General features: G+C 37.8%; 1 protein-coding gene across 1 annotated transcript in view; it reads left to right on the plus strand.

The window, feature by feature from the left end:
• COL11A1 (collagen type XI alpha 1 chain) overlaps window positions 1–22,627 on the plus strand; it is a gene marked incomplete at its 5' end in the record, with an annotated part of 200,489 nt that overhangs the window by 163,542 nt on the left and 14,320 nt on the right. Inside the window, 8 exons of the mRNA XM_067538274.1 lie at window positions 379–432; window positions 1,073–1,180; window positions 1,393–1,446; window positions 1,730–1,783; window positions 5,790–5,843; window positions 16,804–16,857; window positions 17,438–17,545; window positions 17,635–17,688. Of these exons, the coding sequence (XP_067394375.1) occupies window positions 379–432; window positions 1,073–1,180; window positions 1,393–1,446; window positions 1,730–1,783; window positions 5,790–5,843; window positions 16,804–16,857; window positions 17,438–17,545; window positions 17,635–17,688 (540 nt within the window). The remainder of the gene's footprint in view (window positions 1–378; window positions 433–1,072; window positions 1,181–1,392; window positions 1,447–1,729; window positions 1,784–5,789; window positions 5,844–16,803; window positions 16,858–17,437; window positions 17,546–17,634; window positions 17,689–22,627) is intronic.

Here is a 22,627-nt window from a genome sequence, read left to right on the forward strand (position 1 = left end):
GGCTTTTCTCTGATTAGAAAGGAAGATGACCAAAAAAAAAAAAGGAAAAAATTAAAGGGGAAATTTTTTAAAGGGACGTAGGGAAGTTTAGTGTCCAACTCCCATTGAAAGATGAGTTTGTGCCTTTGATAATCTCCCTGTAAAAAGTGAAGGCTCCAATTCTGCAAAAACAAATGAGAGTAATTCAGTATACCTAAGCAATCTCATTGGATGAAATAGAACTACTTACATGGGTAAAGATACTCATATGCATAACTGTTGGCAGGTTCTGGGAGCCTAGTTTTCAAGCGATAAGAGAGGTCATAATAATACAGGTAAATACAGGGAAGATAAAAACTGTCAGTTAGTATGACAGTAATTTGCCCTCGTTTTTTGTAGGGTGAGCCTGGGGAAGCTGGTAACCCTGGTCCTCCTGGAGAATCTGGCCCAGGCGTGAGTACTGGTTTTGTTTGTTTGTTAGTTTGTTTTAATTACTAGTATTCTGCTAAAATAAGGTACCTACTGAAAACTTCCTTTAAAGTAATTTGAGAATCTAGGTAATCACATTATTCATACAGCTGGAGTCTCAGATGTTTTCTTCATATTTTAGCTGAAAAACCTATGTTGGTGAAATGCAAATTGCTTTCAGCTATAACCCACATCATGTCTAATAACAACTGGAAGACAAAAGGAATGTTACAATTGTGAGAGAGAACATTTATTTCTTCTGACAAATTTATCATGTATTTTACAATTAAGTTTATGTATTTTAATGAATACATTTCTTCCAGCTAGATTTGTGTCTCTTTGTTAGTGGAAAAGTTCATTCCAAACTACAAATGGGCATGCGTGTCAATATCTTGATGCTGATGTGGATCTGAAATTTTTCTGAGTTCTATGGGTGTTCCAATCTGGGGATTGATTTGGGCCCCATTTCTATTCCAAAGACAAGTTTTTATGATAAAATTTGACAATTAACCTCTAAAAGTTTAAAGAGCATATATTTCACTCTCGTTAACTTGTGGATCTTCCTTCTCTTACATATTCTGGGTGTGCTAGTTCCAAAAGGCTAATATTTTTATATTATTTACAGGGACCGAAAGGTGAAAGGGGAGAAAAAGGTGAGGCTGGTCCACCTGGGGCTGCTGGTCCTCCAGGCATCAAAGGACCTCCAGGTGATGATGGACCTAAGGGTAATCCAGTAAGTGAGCCTACTAATTTAAAAATAAAGGTACTGGTGTAAAACATTGTTGCACCAAACAGCGCATCATTCTATTTAACACTTTTATCAGGCTGTATATACATTTCTGGAGTATGTACAATTGTGCTTTTCTAACTGACATACTTTGTAATGACTTTTAACATACTTTTTGATGGATGACTTCTGCCTTGCTTTCTTTCCAATTTGTCTAGGGCCCTGTTGGTTTCCCTGGAGATCCTGGTCCCCCTGGTGAACCTGGCCCTGCTGTAAGTATCCTTACAAACCAGATTTAGGGCCTAAACTTGGTTCCCACTGAAGTCAGAGGGAAAACTCCCCTTAACCTCAATGGGAAAGAGATCTGCCCTTTGACAGGTATTTTTCGGGCTGCTTTTGGTTTTAGAATCTTAAAAATTAATCCATTTCACCAAAACTTTATAGTAAGTTTTCAAATGTCCTATAGAAGAATAGTATACATGCAGACCATAAAAGAGACTATTTTGCAAAATTCAACTGATTTAAGTGTTGTGTCTTTCTCCCTGATTTTTTTAGGGTCAAGATGGCATTGGTGGGGAGAAAGGAGAAGATGGTGATCCTGGTCAACCTGTAAGTAAACTGTCTTTATCATTTTTATTTTATTTGTGCCATGTATTCCTGCATGCTAAGAAAGCAGCTTCTGCTAACTCAGGAGAAAGGGTCAGCTTTCTTCAAACTCGGACATTTTCAAAAATATTTTCTAAATCAATTCTCCTTTATGGTTCATTGAATATTGTAAATTAATTTCCATACAAAACCCAAATGGTATTAGGCCTTTGCATAGGATTGTGGTCCCCATTTGTGCATGGGTAACATAAGAAGCAATAAAAATGGAGACAGTCATAGCATGAGAAGGAGCCATAGCTATATAACTTTCAACAGTTTGTGTTCTGAATGAGCACAAATCTTAGAATCTAAGGTGGATAACACTGTGGTAGCTAAGTGCCCTCAGGGCTATAGGCTTACTAAGCAAATAGGTTCTTGTGTTATAGATGTGCATATATTCAACTTCATGAATTTTATCTTGTGATGCAAGAAGCTAGAATTTCCCATAAAGAAAGCCTTGTTTCCAGCATGAAAATGGTCTAAGAAGTAAATCCCCACTATAGTCCAGCCCAGTATGGAGAAAAGGAAATGTTAATTGGAGGGAAGGGATGGATTGATGGAGCTAGGTTATGCACTGGAGGAGGGAGCAGGTGTTTGCAAACTTGAGGAAATCTGCATCTACATTTCTGACTCAGGAGACTAAGAAAGTACTTTTAAAAATGTTAGTTGTTTATACAGAATTGCTTATCAAACTCTTAAATCCTAGAACATTAGCCTGTAGGTTTCACGGCTCTCCCATTTGGTGAGTCTATTCAGCGATCATTGGATCATAGGAGATTTATACACATAAATGCCATTTATGTGGCAGTTTTCCCATTAGTACGAATGGGAACCTAAAAGAAGTAGTCAGCATACAAAGCTAAATGGAGTACTCAGGAAAAGGGACAGATGGGGGAAATTCCTAATGAATGTTGCTGCTCAATGTTGCTTCTAGATTAACACTACATTTGTACTGATGAATTAGTCTCAACATGTATTATAAAAAAAATCTGTATGTTAACATATCTGAGGGTAGTAATCACCTACTTAGAGTGGTTATAAATTGAGCTAGAAGAACTCAATGATTTTTTTTCATCAATCTTCACTACAGATGATGTGAGGGAAGTTCCCACACCTCAGCCATTCTTTTTAGGTGACAAATCTGAGGAACTGTCCCAGATTGAAGTGTCAAGGGGGAGGTTTTGGAACAAATTGATATATTAAACAGTAATAAGTCACCAGGAACAGACAGAATTCACCCAAGAGTTCTGAAGGAACTCAAAAATGAAATTGCAGAACTATTAAGTGTAGTATGTAACCTATTATTTAAATCAGCTTCAATACCAGATGTCTGGAGGATAGCTAATGTGACACCAATTTTTTAAAAAGGCTCCAGAGTTGATCCTGGCAATTACAGGCTGGTAAGCTTAACTTCAGTACCAGCAAATTGGCTGAAACTATAGTAAAGAACAGAATTATCAGACATATGGATGAACATGATTTGTTGGGGGAAGAGTTAACATGGCTTTTATAAAGGGAAATCATGCCTCACCAATCCATTAGAATTCTTTGAGGGGATCAACAAACATGTGCACAGGGGTGATCCAGTGTACTTGAACTTTCAGGAAGCCTTTGACAAGGTCCCTCAACAACAGCTCTTGAGAAAAAGTAAGCAGTCATGGGATAAGAGGGAATGTCCACTCATGGATCAGTAACAGATCAAAAGACAGGAAACAAAGGGTAGGAATAAATGGTCAGTTTTCAGAATGGAGAGAGGTAAATAGTGGTGTCCTTGGGGATCTGTACTGAGACCAGTCCTGTTCAACATATTCATCAATGATCTGGAAAAAGAGGTAAACAGTGAGGTGGCAAAATCTGCAGACAATTCAAAATTGCTCAAGATAGTTAAATCAAAAGCAGACTGGGAAGAGTTACAAAGGGATCTCACAGATTGGGCAACAAAATGGCAGATGATAAATGCAAAGCAAAGCACACTGGAAAACATAATCCCAACTATATAAACAAACTGATGGGATCTAAATTAGCTGTTACCACTCAAGAAAAAGATCTTGGAGTCATTATAGATAGTTTTCTGAAAACATCTTCTCAATATGCAGCAGCAGTCAAAAAAGCAAACAGAATATTAGGAACCATTAGAAAAGGGATAGATAAGATAATAAATATAATAATGACACTATCTAGATCCATGGTGCACCCACACCTTGAATGCAGTTCTGGTTGCCCTATCTCAAAAAAGATGTATTAGAACTGGAAAAGGTACAGAGAAGGACAACAAAAATTATTAGAAGTATGGAACAGCTTCCATATGAGGGGAGATAAAAAAGACTGAGATTTTTCAGCTTGCAAAAGAGACAACTAAGGGGGGATATGATAGAGGTGTATAAAATCATATATGGTGTGGAAAAAGTGAATAAGGAAGTTATTTCCTTTTTCACATAACACAAAAATCAAGGACCACCCAATGAAATTAATAGGCAGCAGGTTTAAAACAAACAAACAAACATACAACACATGATCAACCTGGGGAACTCATTGCCAGGAGATGTGGTGAAGACTAAAATTGTAACGGAGTTCAAAAAAGAATTGGATAAATTCATGGAGGATATGTCCATCAGTGGTTATTAGCCAGGGATGCAACCCCTGTTCTGGGTGTCCCTAGCCTCTGACTGCCAGAAGTTGGGAGTGGATGAGATGGGATGGATCACTCAATGATTGCCTGTTCTATTCAATGCCAGATACTTTGGTCACTGTCAAAAGACAGAATACTGGGCTTGATGGATCATTGGTCTGACCTAGTATCGCCATTCTTATGTTCTTATAAAAAACTTTTTTTTTTAAATGGCAGTGGTCTTTATAACTCATAGAACACCAAGTAGTCTGAAGTTGAAAGAATTAATACCACTTTTGTGAGCATCAGATTTATCACAGTTGGTCATGCAATATGTATCTAGATTTTGAGTAGGTACTGGTTAAGATCCTGATCCTGCACCATTAAAGTCAAAGGGAGCTTTGCCACTGACTTCAGTGAACATAGGATCAAGCACTGAATGAGGTCATGTATCTAAATAAAAGAGTTTGACTGGATTTCTCAGAAAATATTTTCTCCCCCTAGTGATGCAGCTGTCTTTTAGAATAAATATTCATGCTATTGTGTGTTTTGGCCATGATTTCCAAGAAATCCTAAGTGAGTTAGTTACCCAAATTCCATTGACATTCAATGGGAATTCAGAACTTAACTCCTTTAGGTACCACCTTTGTAAATTCCAATTTTAGGGTACAATTTTACATCTATGGGAGTCCTTCCTTTGTTTTCAATTAGATCAGACCCCCTACAGATTAAAAGAACTGTTTTGGGTTTTTTTGTTTTTTTGGGGGGTGTTAACTGAAAATTCCCATCGGGTCTTAAGTCTTTTTACAAAGAAAGATACTCAGTGTTTATGGTTCTCTCTCTCTATCACTGGTGTATCTAGTAATCCCATCACTGCAGTTTTAGCTATCCTTTGTTTGCACAGGCATAGCTCAGAGGTGCCTAGTTCAGTAAAACCTGGTCTGCTTCATCACTGTAGAAACCTGTACATGGGTGAAGACAATTGAAAAGGATACCCACATTTTTAGTAGGCTAACATATTATGCTATTATATTGTCTTTGTACAGCAACCTTTTGGCTTGGAATTGCTATTGCTAACAGGAGTAAAAACTAGTAGAATTTTATCTTGTTCAGCAACATGAGCAGCTAAGACTCTTTACAGGACCCAGACTCTGGAAAGAGCTTTGCTGAGTAAGGAGGTATCATTTTGACACACTTGTCTGACCTTAACCTACTGTCAAGGCACTTTAAGATTGTCCAATGAAAGGCACTATAATATTGCGAAATATGTTTGTTGTTTTTCAGAAAGACAATAATCTTTGCTCTTAAATGACATTCCCCAAGAGTCCATGAAATAGTAATATGGGTTATTTACAATTACAGGGTCCACCAGGTCCTTCAGGTGAAGCTGGCCCACCTGGTCCTCCTGGGAAGAGAGTAAGTCATCTCTCCTTGTCTCTGTACATCTCTCTGGTCAGGACATCATGTCTTCTTAATCAGCCCATACAAGGGTTTCAAGCAGTTGCTATCAGTGTGATTGCTATTTTATATGTTGCTTGCAGCTTTTAAATTATTGGGGTTTTTTCCACTGTTCAACAACAGAAATGTGGAAAATGATCAAGAGAGAAAGTAAGTAAAATCAGATGCTGAAAAACTCTTTAGATCGGTCTTGATTGCAGGCTGGTGCCTCACAGCCACATTAGGGGCAGAAAAGAATCCCACCTCCCTACAGAGGAACTTCAGAAGACACAGTGTATCCTGGAGCATCCTGGTACAAAGCAAAGAGGGGCATAAACACTGCCACAGCCCATAATAGTGTGCATCCTGTCCAGAGATGAAAAGCTTCAATTTCCAATGTGGAGAGGGGGAGAAATGGGGGCCAGGGCCCTGCCCCCTCTCTCTGTGAATATTAGCAGGGAGTCATCATTGCACTTGAGAAAAGTGCAGGGGCTGCGGTAGTGGGCTGTCTGTGCACTGAAGGGGAGAGACTGATACCATGGAGGGAGAAACTGCTTACACCTACTCTTCAGCCCGGGTCATCACAGTCTGGCCAGAATGTGCAAAGCAGCCAGAATAAAAGATAATGTTTGTGTAACATCTTTCTGAGAGCTAAGAGGCATTTCTGTATTCGGCACAGCAAACTATTGTGGTTTTAGTTCTCGATGTATTATTAACTTTGCTTTCAACTCTGGCATAATCTGCTGCAATTCTGGCAAGATAATTTACTTCTTCCGAAAATAGGATGGCCGAAATGCTCAGAAACTAAAGGCAAACTCTCCAGAAAGAACAAATGGGAACCTGAAAACTTCCTCTACTGCTGCTGAGGCTGCGTCATGTTACAAGAGTTACTAAAATGAAGATGGTTTAATATCTTTTCTTTTTCTCGACTATTATTAACACTTTCATGAAAGTCACACATTTTTGTGACAGTCAAGCAATTTTTGAATTGCCCTGAAACATTAGGGACCTTACAGCAGTGGCGTAAGTGAAAGCAACACCCAGGTATTTTAATTCATGCTGAGACTGGCCAAATTCTGGGAGCCATAACCTGATGACCCCTGCTTGCTGATACCAAGCAGAGTATAGACTCAGGATAGTCAAGCTCCTATATCATTTCCACTCCCAAATGTATTACTTTCTGCCAAAGTAAGAAACAGCTTTCAGAGATAGCATTTTTTCTGAAGTAGAAGTGAGAATCAGTCCAGGTTCAGCTGAAACAATTTTACAAACTAAAATCAGTGAATTCAGCTAACTTCCCAATGCTTAATCAATGCTAGATGCTACTTTTGTGACAGAATAGTTAACCCACTGTATATTGTACAGTAACACTGTCACAGGGCTCCTCTGTCACTGAGCCGTGTACCACACACTGCCTGGCCAGTTTATATGGTCTCACACTCACAAACACACACCAGGTCATTCCCCTTTCACCACACGTGTATTTATTTTTTCCTTACAAAAAGTGTAACAGCATACTATAGGCTTTCAGCAAGAGGAAGCTTCAACATAGCCTCATCCCATTCTCACTCTCTGAATTCCATGGTGCTTCCTGGTCTTCCCCTCTTTATATCCTCCCAATTCCTGAGCCAATTGCCCCAGTAGCTCAGCAATTGCTACCCAAGTGTCAATAATCCCCAAATGAAATTGATTAATTGGCTTCAAGTGAGCCTGCACAGTTCCCATTGCTGCAGCAACTTCAAGGACCAGGGTGCTATTAATGGTACCCTGTCATAAACACCTACTTATTTCTCTTAGATGTTAAAAGAACATTAATCATTATGTCCATATTTGAAATCTACATTCAAATAAACAATTAGTTAAACTCTGCCAACACACGAAGGCAGAGTACCTATTTGGAATGGAATATTATGCAGCTGGTATTCTCAGACATGCTATGTAGATGATCCATGAGTAAAGAAAAATATTGCAGATGTCAAAAATGCCAAAAGACTATGTTAAAAGGGTAATTAACACAAGACATCACGCTTCAGGGCATCTGCCATCACTTACTGGGGGGCAGAACAAAAGTGCACAACTGTGCCAGATTCTTAAGGGTGGGGAAAATGGGAGATGACCTTCCCTCTGAAGCAAGTATTAGACAAGGTGGATCAATGGATGATCCATTAAGATGTCTCTTACAATGTAATGTGTGTGTAAATAGCTCCACACTTAGAGTTTATTGAAGAGATCTCAAGTTTTTAGCATCTGATATAAAATAAGAACTTCAGCAAAGTTTCTGTGCTTTAAAATCCATTGTATTCATTTTGCAAACTAACAAACTTGCATTTTTGTAACATATGAAGTCATCTCATTATTCCTGGGTCTTTGAAGCCTCAGAAGCCTTACAAATGCTGTTAATAGAAACCTGTAAATGTTACACTTGCAGAACTGCTCTAGATGTATCAACCTTTAGGTCTGCCTCAGAGAGCAATTAGTTGCAGTTTTTTACACACACACACAAAAAGGATGGTATCATTAAATGTAAACTGAAAGCTGTTTAACAAAATGAGTTAAATTGGTCTATTTAATAGGCTTGAGTGAACTGACATGCTTAATTAGTTTTATCTATTTGCTCCACCAATTTACAACACATATATTATGCTGCAAATGCTTACGATAGTATTAGCAATCTTATCATTAGAACTGGATTCTGGTTTGATTGAATATTAACAATTAATATGTTTGTTCTACACCAAATTACAACTTCCTGTTTTATTATAGTGAAAGGCAGTAGCTTATTCCCAGCAAAAATAGATAGACCGGGTGACTGTGCTTAGATAAAAACACAAAGTAAAAAATACAAAATCACTTCATCTATAATTTGTGGTGCTGCACATCTCCAATTTAGTGTTCATACAAAGAACAAAATAACTATGTATTACTCTTGCCAAGTAATCACATTCTTGAATTGTGAAGGAAATTACTTTGTAGCAGTAGATTCTAGATTACATGAATATGTGATACTTTGATGGTGGTAGAGAATTCTATGCTATGCTGATGTTACACTTGAAAGGGACAATGAAGGATTTAAAGCATCATATTTTTGTTAGCAAAACAAAACTACAACTATCCTTTGCTAAACTTAATCAGTAATAAGGTAGAATCTGCTTCATCAGGAAGTGCTAGCAAACATCCTATTTTCCTTATTAGGAGGAAATGCCATTTTAATTGTAATGCTGCTGTCTGGGAAGGTGGAGTGCTGTGGCAAGACCAGCATATTACTGGAAAGCAATGCTCCCTCTAATTTGTTTTTCTTTCTGTGAAATGACAAGCAGACTGAGCTTGTATTTATTCTCATCAATCTCAGCCATTATCTTCATTTATCCTTCCTTTCCCTATATTCTTTTATTCTCCCTTTCTCAATCAATCCCTCACCACTCAACTACTCCTTATTCACAATTTCTCATTCACTTCTATCCGCATTCTTATATGGCCCAGGATCTAGCTCAGAATCTCGCTCTCCTCTTCTCAATCTTTCTTTCTGCCTCCTCATCACCTCCTTTTCTCTTTCAGTCACACAAATCCCATCCCTGCCTTTTCTCCTCATTTATTTCCCCAAATCACTTCTGTCCCTGCCCCCAAACCATGTATAGACCCATATCCCCAACATTGGTTTTTGCTGGTGCTGCCACTCCCTGTAAATCAAACACTGCCTCCCCATTCCTCCAAAATCAATTACTGGAGGTCAGATATGATCACAAACATGCAAATACTCCCCACTCCACTTTCATGAAACTGTTTAGTCCAAAATGCCTGCTGTTCCCGATTTTGTGAACTTTCAGTTTTATTAAAAGTTTTTGTCATTCTCAAGTCCTCTAATAAATAAATCAAAACAGGGGGAAAGATGGCTATGGTCTGTGGGGGAAACATTCTTTTTTTCTGCTGAGAAAATTGGTGGGTAGGGATTTCCCTGAATCTGAGTTTTCTGTCCAGCCATGATAAATCTTGCTCATGAATCTAGGTTTCTGAGTTTGGGAAAATCTGGATCCTAAATTGGTTCCCTAGGAGATAGAATCATAGAAGATTAGGGTGGGAAGGGACCTCAGGAGGTCATCTAGTCCAACCCCCTTCTCAAAGCAGGACCAACCCCAACTAAATCATCCCAGCCAGAGCTTTGACAAGCTGGGCCTTAAACACCTCTAAGGATGGAGATTCCACCACCTCCCTAGGTAACCCATTCCAGTGCTTCCCCATCCTCCTAGTGAATTTTTTTCCCCTAATATCCAACCTAGATCTCCCCCACTGCAACTTGAGACCATTGCTCCTTCTTTTGTCATCTGCCACCTCTGAGAACAGCCCCTATTAAACATCTCACCTGGTGAAGCAGATACAGTGAAGCAGTGGCATATGGAAAAAGATGGATTTTCTATTGTGCCCCAAAAGACTTCAGCTCCTGATATCTGGTTGTAGAGAGTTCCAAATTTAGGACCAGCTGCTATGAATTTCAGCCTGGGGATTATCTGCCTTGGTAGAATGTGGAGGAAGAGCAGTTACAAAAAATACATTCAAATGCACATTAAAGTTACCTTTCTGAACTCAAGATATAGAGGTATATATCACTATTCAGTTTTGAACAGCTGCAGCTAGAGTAGCTGGTTTTATGAGAGAGCAGTACAACTTCAGAACTAAATACTACCATTAGATTTATTTTCACAATAGATATACTCTATATTTACTAAATTTACATTTTGAGGAGGTACACTGATTATGGCAGTTATCTACATAGTTTGTAAAAATGATTAAATATGTCCTTGAAAACATTAGTCGTTTTTTAATTTATTCAGATCATATTTAATGTCTTATGGGCTCTAATTTTAAAACTGTGTGTGCAGGTATCAAATCATATATATGTATGTTCATGTTTCACACATTTAAATAGTTATTGTGCAAGCAATCACAGCAATTGTGCATGCAAATTGGGTATGAATTTGTGCACACACTGTTTAGAAAATTAGAGATATAAGCTCTAGCAAGGAAAAAATGTAGTTGCAGCAACTTTACGGTTAATGAACAAATGGCCAGATTCTCTGGTTTGCCAAGATTATGCGCAACAGCAGAGGAGTGAAGCAAATATCTGCCCTAAAATATCAGTTGATTATTAGAAATATATTGAATGGGTGGGACTTTCTAGAGGACTGAGTATTGACTTAACTTTCTTCTATTGAATTCAATAGTAAAACTCCTGTTGACTCCAATGAGAGATGATTTAGGACAATGCTGAGTCCTTTTGGATGTCCCATCCAATGAGACTTGGCACAATATGTAAAACATGGTTGTTACACTCCCTCTTTATTTTCTATAATCTAGGGACACTTAGCTGACAAACTGAATCTTATTCAGTGTAAATTGCATCCCTGTTTATAGGTTTCACTAAGAAATTTGACTATGATTAAAAACCTAGGGAAGAATTATCAAACATACGTCTGGAAAATCAGTTTTAATGCCTATTTTTAAAAAAATCTCAAATTCTCAGGTTCTAATGAGGAGTGGAAATTTTTTCAAAATGAAAGATGTGTGTCCAAATATATTTTCTTCTCTTCCCTAGTTAAGCCCAGAGTACTTTGCTAATAGAATATTGATTTGTTGAGAATGACCGTGGTATAGAAATAGGAGAATACTGAATTATTATTCAAGGTAGAAAGAAAATGAAGTTGTAATTTGCCCAATATGTATATTCTCCATGGCTTTGTAATATTTTTAGAGTACATTTCTTAAGGTACGGGGAGATTGGATAACTTGTGCCATTAAAGCATAGAATTTTAATGCTGAAATGGTAATTTTAGCTATATAAAAAGCCAAGAGCAGTTTCATATTTTCTTACTGAAAGAAGCTTAGCAGCACCTAAATAAAATATTTCAGAGTATTACATTTTTCTGGTCAGTCATCATAGCATAAATGATGCAAATAAAAGGAATTTTTAAGAAGTAAATTTCATGTTGATAATAGAAATGCATGCTAAGTGGTTGAAATAGAAACCAATATTTGTAGTAGATTCAGTCTCTGATTCAAATAAGCGTTTAAGAATGTGCCAAACTTTAAACATGTGCTTAAGTTACATTGAAGTTTATGGGACTTAAGTTTGTGATTAGGTGTTTTTCTGAAGAGAAATGGATTTAAGCACCTGGTTAAGTACTTTGCTTGAAAAGGGCCTCAAAGAGACAGTAAGCAATAACTTACTTTATTTTTTTTTAAATCTATAAGAACAAGCCCACAAAAGACCCTTAGCAGAGGAAGCTCAGTGGATGTGCCCAATCACTGCCCTGGACACACCTCCAGTCATCACTTACTGTACAAATGGTACCTAACCCTGGTGAAGGGGATATTGTAACTACTTTTTCTCAGCACCTCCTCCTCAAACATGGACTTTCTACCACCAGGAGCTTCTGACAAGGTTTCTCCTGATGGGAGTCAGCCCACAGCCTCTGATAATTGGTCTCTCTTTGCTTTAGGCAAGATGCTTAATTTCACTGAGTTTCCCCATCGGTAAAATGAGAGTCCACAAAAATTGACAGATATACGGTTTGGTCCTTTATATTAATTTCCAAAAATCAATCAGTGATTAAACCATTGCTATGTATTGTTGATTCCAAAATAAATTCTTTGGTGGGCACATAAGGATTATGCAATGTTGTACTAGCCGCTTCCTATACTATGTGATTTGAATTCATTGATTTTGTCTGATGAAGTTTAAAAAGGAAGGGAGAAGAGATGCCACTAAATAATGGGATGCTAACTTTCCGTTAATTTCTTTTAAAAGTAGAATTTAGGATCAGTAGCAATTAAAGGAAATGGACTGAACTGGGACACTCAAGTGGCGGATGTTTTTTGCTTAGTCTCCTCTCAGCTTTTTACTGAGTAGGTTTTGGGGCTTTTTTCAACCCTATGTCATCTGACCTTCTGGCCATGTTAGCTTTATGGTTGTCAAGTAAATGCATAGTTAACTTGCAGCTAAAACTCCATGCATCACTCTAAAAATGAAAGGATCAAAAGCTACAGAAAAGTAGGAAAGTCAGCTTAAGATTTAGCCACATTTTTGTTTGAAACTAGAATGCATATAGCCTGCTTTGCATAATATAATAGATTTAGGTGGTATGTGGTAGTAGTGTTCTGACATTTGAAAATCAGAAAGCAAGATAACTGCTTGATCAGTTAGAGCCTTTTACATGTAATTTTCAAAAATATGCAGAATTCTGAAAAAAAAATTCCATTGTGAATAGGATTTTTTTCCATTGTGAGTATAGCATATTGCTGCTTCAGCAGGATGCCCATTGCACTTGAAAATGTAGCTGAGTTCCTCTCATCCCCTGGAGTAAAAATACACAGAATGTATTCTGAACCTAACAAATTGTTGAACAGTGGTGATGTGTCATGAAAATAATTAATGGTGCTGTCTTCACTAAGAAGCACATTTCAGTCAGATGACTGATGACTGGGAATAGCATTCTTAAATTATTGTAAGGAAATTCTGAAGCAAAAAAAAATGCAGACAAGAAAATCCACCTACAGTGTTAATATACCATCAAAATGGGGAAAAGTTTCTTCTATCTGCTTCAGAGGCATGTGTGGAATGTAACTGACAATATGTCCAAATCGAAGCATAACATAAAATCACAAACATTACTGTGATAGCAGGAGGAAAAAACATGCATTAATTTCAAGTTATTGTTATTGAGAGCTTTTATGTCAGTTAAAATTTACCATATAGTACAACAATTCAAGCATAGGAAAATAAGATAAATAACAATTAGCAGTATTTTTCTGCAGAAGCACCATCTGTTCCATGCCAGTAATCAGAGTCTGTTAGAAAGAGCTGTTCATTTAGCCACTTTGCGCTTGATGCAGCGTTAGCACTGTTTGATAATGAATGCACCCCCTTTGTTTAGCAATCATGATTCATTGTATTTATAATTTAGCGATCACAGTGTTTTTAGCTCCGCTAATTGATGTTGCAGCTGCATGCTTAGATTATTCAAGAAACATTTTTCTCAAATAAGTACTACTGCATTCAACTCCTTTCAGCTTCTCAAACTGAAAACAGTTGGTTTTAACCCTTTTAGGAACTTAAGCAAAAATGACTATCAAGTGGTAAAGAGAATGAATGTGTAAATTAGTTCATAACAGAGAAAATTCTCCTGCCTTTAAAATGTTTCTAAGTGCATTTATATTCATGCTAATAATTTTTACTTATGATCATCTTAAACTAGGATCTTCTTAGCTCTTGGTAGCTAAGCATTGTTGGATATGAGACCTGAAAAAACTAAATATAAACCAGATGTTGTTGTTAACAGGTGGTGGTGGTGGGGACACTATATATTCCTCCTATTCCTTTGAGTCAGTACCGAAAGGTTGTTAGGAAGCACGGTGTTGCTACTATGTAAAACTGAGCCAGTCCCTTACCATTCATGGTCATTACAAAATCCCATGGCATTTTTCACTGAGAGCAGATATTTTTAATCACAGTGAGTGGCCAACTTCCAACTTGGGTAATTTAATTCTGGTTGCTGTAACTTCAATGGGAAAGGCTTACTTCACTCCTCTTTTTAGCAGAACATTTTGTACAGTATTGCTGAAAAATAGTGGGTGCTGTATTCCACCACAGAGATGGCTTCATTTCAGTAGTGAATGAGTGATGGTTTTGTACTCATAAGTAAATAGTTGTAGCAGTAGTGTAAATCAGGAGTAACTCCATTGAATTCAGTGGAGTTGCTCTAGATTTGCATCAGTATAATGGATAACATAATATGTCAGGCTTTGAAACAGTTCTGGCCAAATTCAGCCATAGTATAACTAGACTGTATTTAAGTTAAATTGAGGAGTGAAATCTGTCATAGTTCAAGGCAACTGCATCTGTATTCGCCCTCCGTGTTCCAGCAAGGGTACACATTCTAGACTCACGGCTCCTCAACCGTCACTTCTTTTGGACAGAGACCCATGTCTCTCTCCCTCCTGATCTGGGTTTTTCCATGCTGCACAGTTCTTTGTCTACACTGTATTATTCCCAGCAAGACAGATGGCCTAAATTGCCAACATCTGCACTTTGCTTTCTCTCCAGAGGCTATAAACAGCGTAATTGCCCACAGTTATAAATTACCACACTGTCCTTTCTAAGAAACCACATTTATTCTTAAGGTAAAAGCATTACAGAAAAAAATATATTAAAATAATAAAAGACTCTACTCACATGCTAATAACTTTATCAGAGATCACCCCACCTTCAACCTCGGACTCTGGTATGTGTCAGTCCTTCCAGCCCTTCTTTATTAAGGATTGCCCCACCTTCCCTTGTTCAATCTGGTTGCTGGATAAGAAAGAAGGCCTTGAGGTAGTGTAAACCCTTCTTTGTCTGTTAGTCTATGGAGATTCCGGTTTGAACAAATATATATGCGAGCCTTTCTTGGTGGTGGCAAGATTTTGCTCAGAGATGCAGTAGGGCTGTGGTCAATCTCCCCCATGGAGTTACATAAAATCCCTGTCATCCTATGAGACATACACTTAATAAAGTAGGATCTTCCACAGGTATTGCAGGAGATTGCCATATGTGTCACAAGGCCTTGATCCAACAAAGCACTTTGGTATTGCTTAATTTTAAAACTATTCACACATTCATAACATTGAGAATGAGTTTGCTATTCAAGGCCTGAATTTGACCCTTTGGGATCATTCTGAATAGAAGGGCAGAATGTAAATAGAAATTACTGGCTTCATCCATGCTACTGAACCTTGCAACCCTTTCTTAACATTTCTGTATTATGGATATTAACAATTAAAGATACTCACTTATTTATACATTTTAAGAACTAAAATTAAACAATTCCTACATCCTGTACTGTTCATAAAACAGATGGACATGTGAATCTTAGGAAGAAAGTTTTTCAGATTCCTATTTTTTCAACTGATGGCTATAGGCAAGAAATATCTGGTTATAACAAAAAAAATTCTCAAGCTAAAAACTAGCCTTGTTTAGTGGTCTCTTATCTTAAAGATTTAAGGGTATTCAAGGGGAGTATTTCTAGTACAATACACGTAAGTTTCACACACAGCTTCTGTTAGTCACTGGAACTGTGTTTATAAATCCCCTGAATTGAAAATTAACCTTTTTTATATTTTTGGAGGAGAAAAATATCCCATTGTTTTTTTCATTTTAAAAAGTGAGAATTGATAGCAGTGTGTGTAGCCATGCATAGTGTTGGTATGTCCTTCCAAGTCCCACCATGTGGCTAGACAACTAAAACTCATCACTGTTCCACAATACCCCGCTACTGCAGCTCTGAGCAAAATCCTATGCAGAAACACCAAACATTTTAGACAACTGGATATCATTTCTGTATACAGCAGTTAGAGGGTGAAGAAGTGTGTTTCATGAGCCATTTTCATTACAATGGCTTAATATGAAAATGCCTAGATTTTTATTGAAGTCAATGGCAGAAGTCACATTGACTTCATTGTGCTCAGATTTAGGCAGCCATTCAGCATGTTTTGAAATCCTTCCCTTAGTACAAAATACTATTTGGCCTTTTCAATTACTTTTATAAATTTTCCCATTTCTTTTGATGTGTAAATTTTCATCTTATATATTTATTTGTGGTATTCTCTTTGCTCTGTGTTTATAAAGGGCAGTTGGTTTTCTATTCACTGTATTTGTTGTAAGCTCTTAATAAATTGAATGAAAATAAAAAAGGTTTAATGGGAGTTAAGTGGGATTTTGCATTTTATTGATAAAATGGTCAAGAAATGTTTTGTTTACAATATTAACATTTGCCAATTTTATGATTCACCGATGCATAGGAAACTATAAGAAAATTTCAGAGATTTTTCACCACTTGAATGTACATTTAATATACTGTAATTATGTACCAGTATTTATCTCATAACTAATATATTTTCCCTACATTTACAGGGTCCTCCTGGGGCAACTGGTGCTGAGGGCAGACAAGGTGAAAAAGGTGCAAAGGTAAGAAATACAAGACCTTCTGTTCCAAACAGTGAAATACAAAAACCATTGCAAAAACTAAATCATGTTTTTTCTAAGCTCTTTGTTATACATACACTCTGTGATGTTTTAAATCTACCAAAGTAATCACAGTTAAGTTGCAAACAACTCTGCTAAAAGAGCCTGCATTTAATATTTCCGTAGTGACATTTCTTTGCTTTAATGTTTGCACAGTAGTTGTGACTCATTTGTTTAGAGCATAGCTTCAGCAGGGGGCAGTGCAGAGGCACCCCTTTCCAAGGAAGCTTCTAGAGGCATTTGATAGGTTGCTGTGTGCATTCCTCACTAATGCAGGGACAAGTAATTTGGCCAGCGCAGAAAAGAATGGTGGAACATGGTCATGTCCACACCATAACCTTTAGTGCACGCTATCACAGTTATCGGTCAGTCCAAGTCTGCCCTGAAGGAAACAGATTCAGACTGTGATTATCTCTTGGGAAAAGGTGTTAAAAGCTCCTTGTGCCCTCTGTCCCACTTGTTCGCCCATACAGAGCCATGCATAATCAACTCCATTAATGATCTGATCTGTGCTTCCTTGTAGGGTGAACCTGGTTCAGAAGGCGCTCCTGGAAAAACAGGGCCAGTTGGTCCTCAGGGACCTTCAGGAAAACCTGGTCCAGAGGGTCTCCGGGGCATTCCTGGCCCTGTGGTGAGTTCACTGAGTATATAACAATATTTTTTTCTTTTCTATCTTCTATACCCACCTTTGAAGGAATCTTAATTGTCTGTGTCTCATAGGGAGAACAAGGTCTACCTGGAGCATCAGGTCAGGATGGACCACCTGGTCCTATGGTAAGTATCCTTCCTTCCAGTGTTATGTCAAAGAGGAAAAGCCCTTAAAAATGTACCATTAATGTCTCCGTATATGTTCTGGGGAAACCGATTGCACAAATCAGTGGTTACAGCAAGGCTTTTATCCTTCCATTTTATTAGAATATTGAGTGCCTGTTTTACAACTGCTTTATCCAGTTATAGAACAGAGCAACTACATTGGAATCAGTGGAGTTACACTAGCGTAAGACTGGAGTAACACAATGGTGTTTCGGTCCCTGGAATCTTTTGTGCAATATTAGAATAAAAGACAACATATACAAGTGCAAGACTGTATATTATCCAAAAATCTGTTTGTCCCCAAACACACACTAGTGAATATAAGGCCTTATTGGCTCCATAGCAGCATAAACCACTCAGAAAAAAAATCCTGTTAAAAGAACATCATTTCCTTGGCACTGGTGATTTCAGTGCACCCTTTGCTAGTGATGGATGCCATATAGACAAATGTAACTCCTGGTGCAAAAGATGAAAGAGTCTGACTAGTCACTGAAAAGCAAGAAAATTCAGAATTAGGATCAGAAGGGGGGTGAGGGAAATCTATACCTAACCAGTCTTCATGTTAGGTTTCCTAGCAAGACAGAGCCATACTCGATCTTTAATTCATTATGCCATGTCCAAGAAATAGTTTATGGCTGAGGTTTTCAAATTCCTATTGAAAGTCAATGGGAGTTGGACAGCAAAGTCCTATAGGGCCCTTTAAAAATCTCTATCACAGAGTTCAAAGATGAAGGGTATCATCCTTAGAAACTGCTCAAGGCATCTCCTCAAGTCTTCATTTTTATACTGCACGGCAATGTGCATGTTCTCACATGCTTTATTTTCCCATTCTCTTCTCTACTTTATCCTATAATGTAGCAGAAATCACAGCCTCAGATGCATCTTTGGGGTGTTATAATATTTGTCATTGTTACTCCCCAAGCATTTAAGATTAAATAGGAAGATATATATATATATATATATATATAAACTTCTACTCCTGAAAGAAAATAGCAAATGCCAAAAGTGCACTCTTGTACATTGTTGGAGGAAACCTACAGCCTTTTGTAGCTTGTTGCAAAGTTGTCTTTCATGATGAATTGTTGTGTTAACTCTTTAGCTTTCTCTTTTATTGTTACTTCAGAGCAGTTTATTAGTCATCAAACAATGTTTTGTGATTACAATATTGATATGGCTGTAAAGCAAGGAATTAGTGTTTCACAAATTAATTCATTCTCTAGCCTAATCATCACAACACAGGAAAATTAAAAAAAAAATCCAAACAAAACCATGTTTGGATGCTACTGAGTGGTATTTAATACTCCTTTATTTCTTAAAGTGTCTCAGTGGCCAAATAATTACTACACATTAAAAATGAAGGCCAAAGGAGAGGAAGCACATAGAAGTTAGAATAGTCAGTGTAAGTAGTGGCATAGTTTTCTTAATAAGTCCTACATGATTAATAGAAAAATGAATATGATGAACACTAAATTGAGTTGAGATTAATCTGGATTGACTAGAATACATTGTATTAGACCACTTTGATTTGTTATTTGATTTGTTATTAACCCCTTTGAAGATGGGTACTGACCTTTGCAAGGTGGAGAGGGAGAAAGTTGGTGGGTTTCAAGATAGAAAATAGCCCCAGGCAGACTGAAAGATTTGAAATTTTCAAGACTTGCTCTGGCTAAGGCTTTCAGTTGGGAGGAAGTTCTAGAAGGTCTGTCTCTGAAGAGTTCCTGCTCAGCAGGCAGGAGGAGGTTATAAATATTCTGATGCTAAATAGAAGGCGTTTAATGCATTTCTGGAACAACGTATTAGGGATGGAAGCTTTGAAATAGAACATGGGAACTGTCATGCTTGAGTGAAATTAAAAAGCAAGTGTCAATTTCTCAAATAACGCACAAGGGTATGTCCTATTGCTGTTATGCATTAAATAAAAGCCATTGTTTTGTTTGTGACTGGAAGTTTTAAGCCCTGCTAACATGTACAGTAACACAACCATATCACATCAAGATGCTGGGGCTGTAAGAGGCAAATTCAGTCCCTTCTTGTATTTGCAGAAATGGTGTGGTTCAACTACGCATGGGTGAAAAGGCTGGATGTGAGGGTAAGAGGGCAGTAGGACTCTTCTTGTACCCTCCCCTCTTGTCATTGCCTGGCAGGAATAGGTATCCCTGCATAGGCCTTAGGACTGAAGTAGCTGCTGCAAATTAACTGTACAGCTGCTCCACACATCCTTTGTGAAGAAGATTCCTCTCCCCCCTTTCTGCCTCAGTTCTGAAGCCAGATACTGAGGGATAGGTTTTAGTCATAACAGCTGCAGAGCATATCATCCGGTTCTCTCAGCCTACACAAATGTGGTTAAGAAAATGTGCAATTCATCATCTAAAGTAAAATGCTTCCTGAATTATTCCTTGCTAGGGTTTTCACCTCTGAAACACCTTTTCACTTTCTTGTGTGTATGTTAACAAGAAGAATTGACTTTTTTCTCCATTGATTGGAACATTTTATAGGCACATTCTGGTTGACCACCATAGATTTTTGGAAATGTTCAAAACCCATAACTTTACTCTATAAACAAGAAAGAGCTTCAGAGTATGCATTTATACTTTTTTCAGGACTAGAATTATTTCTCTCAATGGACTGTGATGCAGCATGTCTTTCCATCCATATATAATTTGTATTATAGTATCACTTAGAGGCTGCATGCAACTTCAAAATCCAGTTGTGCTAGGCACTGTACTTATACATTAGGAAGAGAGACAGCTCCTTCCTGGAGAGTTTACCATCTAAATAGACAAGACAAAGAGTGTTATCCCCTTTGTACAGAGGGAGAATTGAGGCACAGAGATTAAGTGACTTGCCCAAGGTCAGACAAGAAATCTGTGGATGAATCAGAAATTGAACCCAGATTTCCTGAGTCCCAGCACTGTGCCTTAATCAAAGAGCCATCTTTCTTCTTCTTAAATCAAAATTTTACTGACCATTAATAAACATTTCTTTTCACAATTAAGTAGCAAAAGTGTCCCATAGGATTTAAAATAAAATGTATAGTTAAAAGACTGCTCCCGGGGCTATTTTGAATGCCCAATTTCAATCAGAAGAAAAGTATATTAATAAGTTATACCACTGAAAAAAAGAATTCAAGATTGCATGTTGATTAGCTAGCTCTAGTAGATCATTATATTTACACAGCAGCATATTAAACTTTGGTTCACATGTGAAATAAAGTTCAGGGACAGCAGTTGCTGAGTTTAGGTTGCATCCCCCATGGACTGCAGTTGTGAGAAGCATGCCAAAGTAGATATGCAGTAGAGTACAACACACTGCAGGTGAAAATGCTTGAGTCTATATTTCAGAAGCTTAAAAATATCACCCCTGTTTTCCTTTTCCCTTTTTTGTTCATGAATTATATATTGGCCTAGGCTTTTGCATCAATAGCCTGAAGCAGAAATGGAAAAGATACACACTGCATAAAATTTTGTTCATGAAGAGTTATGGCACTTCTGAATCTGTGCCACATTGAAAGGCTCACTTATGACTGCTCTCCACATCATAACTTCACCCATGTCCGCTGCCAGCAGGAGACTGGTAGTGATGAGATATTGAATCAATTTAGCCGTCACCTCCTGCTCAATGCATACATGTGCAGTGTGAGATTAATGGCTCTGAGAAATTAATGCCTCTCCTACATTTGCATGTGCCCAGCGTCACTTGGATTTCCACCTTATTCTGTAGAAATTAAACAAAATCAGTATCATTCCTCCTATGAATATCAAGAGATTTTAAAGTATGTAAGTGAAGAGTTCTTTCAAAAATGGAGATGGGGATTAAAAAAATAAATGGAGGAGGAACAGGACAAATATCTAAACCTGCTTCATATATTTTCCTATCAAATATTTCTCTTTTAATAGCCATTCCTGTCTCATCTTTCCAGCTTCTTTTTTCAAATAAGCATATTACAAGATTAATATCTTAATAGAATTCCCTTATATCCTTGTTAAAGTTAACAGAAAAACTCTCAAGGAGGCAGAGAGGGAGAGAAAAATTATGGGAGTGTCGCATCATGAGTTTATTCTCAATTTTTCCGTTGGTTAGGAGGAGAGCTCACAAGATCAATCACTGGTTGTGAGAGACCTGGAATAAGCCAAGGGTTCACAGTGCTTCAGGCCCCATGAACCTCTTGGGATCTGCAGAAGCTCAGTGATATATCTATGTGAATCCCCATGCCTTCTGGCTTCCTGCAGTTCTTCCCTGGCTCTCAGTCAGCATACCACTAGTGGAGGCCTTTGGCGGGTTTCTGCAAGCATCATGTTATACAGGATCCTCCTAAAAAAAATCGGGGTGGTATGTTCTACAATTTGGAGTTTTGCTGAGCCTTGGGCTGTAAAAACTTCTGAAAGGATGTCCCATAGAGTTGAGAGATGATTAAGCTCATCCTGCCCTTTCCCATTGACAGAATTCTAGCTCCGAAGCTCCCTCCTTAGGTCAAGGACTACTGAACCTCCCCCTTTTCCTGTTTTGGCTAGGTGCAGGACCATACAGAAATCTAGAAGCCAAGATCAGGCCTTTCTTATCTCACAAGAGAAAATGAGGTTTTAGCCCTCATTTGAAGACATTACGAAATCACCAATTTGACATGTTTTACAACCTCTTCTCCAAAATAACCCAGACTTGGAGAAGTGCATCGGCTGAACAACATGAGAAAGATTGTGTATTAAGCCAAATTCTGCTCTGATTTTCTCTCCCACTACCCCCTTCAGTGCAATCTCCATTATGTCAGAACAAAATGTGACCTACTATATCTACCTCAAGTCAATACACAATCACATTTGGGAGTTCTAAACTCACTCACAAATGAAAACTAGGGGAGATTGTTTGACACCTATAGCAGAGGATGTGAAGTCAGAAGCTCTTC

The sequence above is a fragment of the Emydura macquarii genome, unplaced genomic scaffold (assembly GCF_026122565.2).
Source record: "Emydura macquarii macquarii isolate MOO-44397 ecotype Brisbane River unplaced genomic scaffold, CSIRO-AGI_Emac_v2 contig_480, whole genome shotgun sequence".
NCBI classification, from domain to species: Eukaryota; Metazoa; Chordata; order Testudines; family Chelidae; genus Emydura; species Emydura macquarii.